Source organism: Cajanus cajan, chromosome 3, assembly GCF_000230855.2.
Source record: "Cajanus cajan strain Asha chromosome 3, NIPB_CcT2T_4, whole genome shotgun sequence".
In the NCBI taxonomy this organism is placed as follows: Eukaryota; Viridiplantae; Streptophyta; class Magnoliopsida; order Fabales; family Fabaceae; genus Cajanus; species Cajanus cajan.
This window is the reverse complement of record NC_138519.1, coordinates 23,143,650-23,149,460: the sequence shown is the minus strand read 5'-3', so window position 1 is coordinate 23,149,460 and position 5,811 is coordinate 23,143,650. Positions and strand designations below refer to the sequence as shown.

Sequence of the window (5,811 nt, the reverse complement as noted above, 5' to 3'; positions counted from 1 at the left end):
AAAAATAAAGTAACACTAACAAATATGAAAATGGTAATGGGTGGAAGAATTTAAAAAAAAATGCTAACCGTACTATGTAATACAATTTTTTTTATTTATAAAAATATACTCTTGATTATTAGGTCTCACAATTTATTTAATAAATTTTATTTATATATATTTTTTTAAAATTTAATAAATTCTAACAACAAAATATTCATTAATACAATAAAATTTTAATTTCTTTCATTATCAATGTAAGTCTTAACTATTAATTATAATTTTTAATTTTTAATGTAATTATTATAAAAATTAATAAATTTCTCTTCCAATATACTTTGCAATTAGATGAGGAAAACTTATAGACGTTCAATACATGTAAAATAAAGGAGTATTAACAACATATTTTTAACGCATTTTTTCTAATACTTATTAAAAACTATAAAAGCACGTGTAAAGTCTATTAAATATGAAATGAAACTCAAAATATTATGTAATTTTGAATAATTTTAAGTTAATAACAGAAAATGTATTCTAATGAATTATTAAGGTCGATTTAAAATAAAAGTTGAGTAGATATAAGAAAATTTAAGTTCCATCTACATTGTTGTTGTTATATTTCTTTATGGATAAAAAAAGAAAACGAATGTGTGAAAGAAAGTTACTAGTGTAGTGAGGGAACGTGTTAATAGTATTTTTCTTAGAATCAAATTCATTAAAAAATAATTGACGAAGAACAAAATAGCAAAAAAGTTGAAGAATGTAAGCATAACTATCACCACCAACAGCAACAGCATAGAGCAATACTTTAGTGAGAGAGAAACTCGCTTCTGGTGAGAGGGAAATCTTTTTTCTTTCACTCTTACGATTGCATTTCTAGAGAGAGAGAGAGAGAGAGAGAATTGGTGTGTTGTTGAAGGAAATAGGAAGAGGGTGTTTGTTGTTGTTGTTGTTGGGTTTGAAGTAGTGGGGAACAAAGGGAAACCCCATTATATTATTACACAGTTTTCTCCTTCATTTCAATGCTGGGTTTGTATTTTCTCCCTTTTGCTCCATTTCCCTTGTTTCTTCTTCTTCTTCTTCTTCTCTACCCTTTTGTTTTATGGAGCCAAGATCTCTCTTTTCTCTCAGAACTTTGGCTTGGAAGTTGGAACTTTTGGGTTTATGTGGGTATTGTCGTTTCTCAAGCAATGTGAATAGAAGAAAATGTGGGGTTTTTCTTTTTAATATAAATATGTTTCCTTTTTTTAATTTTTTTTTAAGAGATTGGGTTTTGTGGGTTTCTGTTTCTATGAATGGATACAATTTTTTAAAGTTGGGTTTGATTGAAAATGGAGTTAGTGTGTTGATGATTCAAGTAACCATGTAGTTTCCTGATCTGCTTGGCTCTCATTATTATTTTCCAAGTTGGGGTGGTGTTTTGTTGTTAAGGGTTTGGAATTTTAAGGTTTTCTAAGTAATATTTTTGTCATCAAGCACCAAATAGCCCAATGACATTCCATAATTCCACTAACATTACATAATTTTTGCTGAGTAGCTTTTTCTTGTTGATGATGAGGCTTCAAACAATTATTACTATTTACAATTGACTTTCTATGTATAACATTTCCTTGTTGATTTAATTTGGAGTGGTGGTTGTGTTTATATCTGTCTAATCTAAAATAGAGCAAAGTAGGATCACTATTGTTTCATTTTAAGTTCTTCTGTTTAAGATTTGTCTTGGTTATGTTCACCATCTTGTTTGTTGGTATATGGTTGTTTATTGAAATTCAAGTTAAAATATATGAACCCATTGTTGAATGAACTTATGGTTTATATTTACAGGGACTTGTTACATGGAAGTGTTTAAGTGATATTGGGACATGGAGAGGGTTGTGGAGCCGAAGGTGCTTCCTCGGACCTTGCCTATCCTGGTTGAGGTATCGAATGCACACACAGCTGCTGCAAGAGAGTCAAGTCAGAGACTAAATCGCCGGGAGGGATCGAGTGTTGGTGGAATTTCGGTGAGGGAAGTGAGTCAATTGTCCAAAACAAGGGATGTTGAGGTGCCAATTACTCGATTGGCCTCTCTCAGGGAAGTGGCTCAGTTAACGAATGCACGGATATACTTGGTTCAAGAAGATATGGGATTCGATACTCGATCCTCTGAAGAATCCCTCACCTTTGAGCCTACCATAGCATGGAAAGGAAAGGCCCCTTCACCAGAAGCAGAAGAATTTGTGCCTGATGTTGAGACATTGAAGGGAAGCAGCGATTCATTTGAGGACAGCGATCCAAGTTTATTTGCTGGTGCTAGTCATCCCCCAGAACCTGTTGATACAGATCTTATGAGAACTGTTTATGTGCCTATAGGTCAAAACAAATCTGAGGCTGGATGTTTAATCAGGAACTTGCCTACAAAAGGCCCTCTTTTGGAAGATCTCTCGATTCGTGTTCCTGCAAAGAAACCAAGTCCAGCTGCCCTTTCCCCTGAAGAAAGTCTGGTTGAAGAACTAAATGATATAGGGAACATAGCATTTTTGGGTCCTCGGGCATCGCAGAATATCGAGAACTCTCTCCTCCCTCCAGATGCTGAGGAAAAAGAATGTGTTTGGGATGCTTCTTTGCCTCCTAGTGGCAATGTGAGTCCTCTTAGTAGTATTGATAGTACTGGTGTTGTCACTGCTATGAGCATTGTTAATAGTTGTGCTAGTACATATCGGAGTGATGCAATGACTAGTGATGGCATGCTTAGTTTAGACAGGAACTGTGATAGTACTAAAGGGAGTGTAAGGGGGGATTCACTAGAGAGTGCTAAAACTAGTGCTAGTAGAGCAAGTGATAGCAGCGGCCTCAGCGATGACAGCAATTGGAGCAACATTACTGGTAGTGCCAATAAGCCTCACAAAGGAAATGATCCTAGGTGGAAGGCTATCCTTGCTATCCGATTACGAGATGGGATTTTGGGCATGAGTCATTTTAGGTTACTCAAACGACTAGGATGTGGTGACATTGGAAGTGTATATCTCTCGGAGCTGAGTGGAACTCGGTGTTATTTTGCAATGAAAGTTATGGATAAGGCATCCCTAGCAAGCAGAAAGAAGCTGACTAGAGCACAGACAGAGAGGGAGATATTGCAGTTGCTGGACCATCCATTTCTACCAACTTTGTATACGCATTTTGAGACTGATCGATTCACGTGTTTGGTAATGGAATATTGTCCAGGGGGTGATCTTCACACTTTAAGGCAGCGGCAGCCTGGGAAGCATTTCTCAGAATATGCTGCACGGTATGCTTTATGTTTACATAGTTGCTTTCCTTTACCTGAGCTCTTTGTAATGCTTTCCATCGTGAAGATCTGCTATTGACTGAGATTTCTATGTATTTTTGTGTTTATGTGCATGGATTCAAATGTCAATGATGTAATTACCTTTTGTTTTTCATGAAACTTTATCTAATCTGGAGAAATGATAATTTTTTCCTGTACCTCAATCTTTTGCATTTGGAGAGATTTCCTTTTTTTTTTAAAAAAATCTTCAAAATAAAGGGGTAATTTAGGATTTGTACTTTATCTTCTTTTTACTTCTCATTTGTTTGTTTTTCTTAATCTACGATATACTAAAATGACATGCTAAAACTCTAATATTATGTACTAGAGTGAGTAACATTATTTTTTATTTCTTGTTTCTTTCGTGTCTTGCCTTTATTGAGATAAAAGTATAATTTTATAATTTGGCTTATGCAATTGCATTGGTCATGTTTTTCCTATGATTCCTTCACTAAAAACTAAGTACATGGATTGCTACTTCTAGTCTCCCTTTAACAATAGCCTCTGTTCAAGATTTGAAGAGAAATTAACTGCTCTTTATAGGTCTTCTGTGTATGGTTGTCTTATCTTCATCTTTGTGAAGTTGTGAATCATGCGCCTGGTGCTCTTGTGAGTTCATGTGTCTTTCATAGTTGATAAACTAGCATAAATGATGTTATAATCATGCAGTGTTCCAAGCTACTTGTCAAAGTTTTGCTTGCATTGAGGTGCAAAGTTATTCAGAATCTTCAATGCCTATTTATGTGTGTATAACTTAAACTTTTATAGTATTATATTTTTACTTCCAGGATAAAAAAGATATTATCTTTACTTGTTTTCTTGATCTACTAAGCTGTGCTTATGCATGTGATTGATGGTCATATATATTATTTTATAAAGATTCTACTTTAAGATGTTTTTGGCTTCTATGAATATGTGATAGAAAACTAGTGCATGATCATCTTGCTCTCCATATCTTGCCTTTGCACTTGAATGTTATTGTTTGACTTAGAATCATCATAATTATTCACGTTGTCATTTCCTCTCCATATAGGTTTTATGCCGCGGAGGTCCTGCTTGCTCTTGAATATCTTCACATGCTTGGAGTAGTGTATAGAGACCTTAAACCAGAAAATGTGTTGGTCCGAGACGATGGTCACATAATGCTATCAGATTTTGATCTTTCCCTCAGATGTGCTGTTTCACCTACTCTTATCAGAACTTCCTATGATGGTGACCCGTCAAAACGGGCCGGTGGTGCATTCTGTGTTCAACCTGCATGTATTGAGCCATCATCAGTGTGCATCCAACCTGCATGTTTCATCCCTCGGTTATTTCCTCAGAAAAACAAGAAGTCTCGGAAGCCAAGAGCTGATCCTGGGTTGCCTTCCAGCACACTTCCAGAGCTTGTTGCCGAGCCTACACAAGCTCGATCTATGTCCTTCGTTGGCACTCATGAGTATCTTGCCCCAGAAATTATCAAAGGAGAAGGTCATGGAAGTGCAGTTGATTGGTGGACATTTGGAATTTTCTTGCATGAGCTGTTATATGGGAAAACCCCTTTCAAAGGGTCAGGAAACCGTGCCACACTTTTCAATGTAGTAGGTCAGCAGCTCAGGTTTCCCGAGTCACCTGCTACCAGTTATGCAAGCAGGGATCTGATCCGTGGCTTGCTAGTGAAGGAGCCGCAGCATCGGCTTGGTGTTAAAAGGGGTGCAACTGAGATCAAGCAGCACCCCTTCTTCGAAGGTGTGAACTGGGCGTTGATTAGGTGCAGCACACCGCCAGAAGTGCCGAGACCGGTGGAAAATGAACTACCAGGGAAGGCTGGACCAGTTGATCCTGTTGGAGTTGGCACTGGCAGCACTAGTAAGAGGGTAGTAGGTACTGACATGAAGTCTGGGGGTAAATATCTGGACTTTGAGTTCTTTTAGTTTGGATTCCTCAATCTGCTTTTTTATTGTATTTGCCATTATTAGTCATTTTCATGGGTGCTGCCCAGCATTACCATGTCATTTCAGCTTAGTAAAACTCCATTTCAGTTGGAAATATGATACCTCAAGTTTAGACTAGGTTCTTTATGTCTGATCCCATAATTCCTATGGATAATCCATAATGTAGTATTTCTATACAGAATTTAAATACTTCTCACGAAATTTATAATCTTTCTACAGTTTTGAGGCAAGATTTCTGATGTTATCAGGTGCAGCTGATGGCAATGTTGTGTGCTTTTACTTCTTTGAGTCTATTGATTATCATGGCAGTTAACATAAAATGCTCTTAGAACAATGATAAGGGACAATCACAATTGGTTTTAAGGGCCTGTTTTGAAATGCGGTTGCTGGTTCCATTTTTAGAATTATTGCATTAGCTAAGAGTCTTTAAATAAATAATAAAATAAAATAAGTGCTCTAAATGGAGTTTGTTTTTATAAGAAAATAATGCAAATGATATCTTCTAAAACTCTAGTAGCAATTATGCAAAGTCTTTCGGAATCAAGAGGCTACCTTGCTCATTCATTTTGTGTTTGAGAAAGCCTGGCTTTG

General features: G+C 36.3%; 1 protein-coding gene across 2 annotated transcripts; it reads left to right on the top strand.

The window, feature by feature from the left end:
- Window positions 1-671: 671 nt before the first annotated feature.
- On the top strand, window positions 672-5,421 carry LOC109817898 (serine/threonine-protein kinase D6PKL1). 2 transcript variants are annotated; one of them, XM_020383250.3, is made up of 3 exons: window positions 672-812; window positions 1,804-3,247; window positions 4,320-5,421. In XM_020383250.3, exons 2-3 carry the CDS (start codon window positions 1,842-1,844, stop codon window positions 5,197-5,199), a joined length of 2,286 nt encoding a protein of 761 aa, XP_020238839.2. In that variant the 5' UTR covers window positions 672-812; window positions 1,804-1,841; the 3' UTR covers window positions 5,200-5,421. The 2 variants fall into 2 exon arrangements, with proteins under 2 accessions (XP_020238839.2, XP_020238838.2); XM_020383249.3 differs by having other exon boundaries at window positions 696-1,008.
- The last annotated feature ends 390 nt before the right edge of the window (window positions 5,422-5,811 follow it).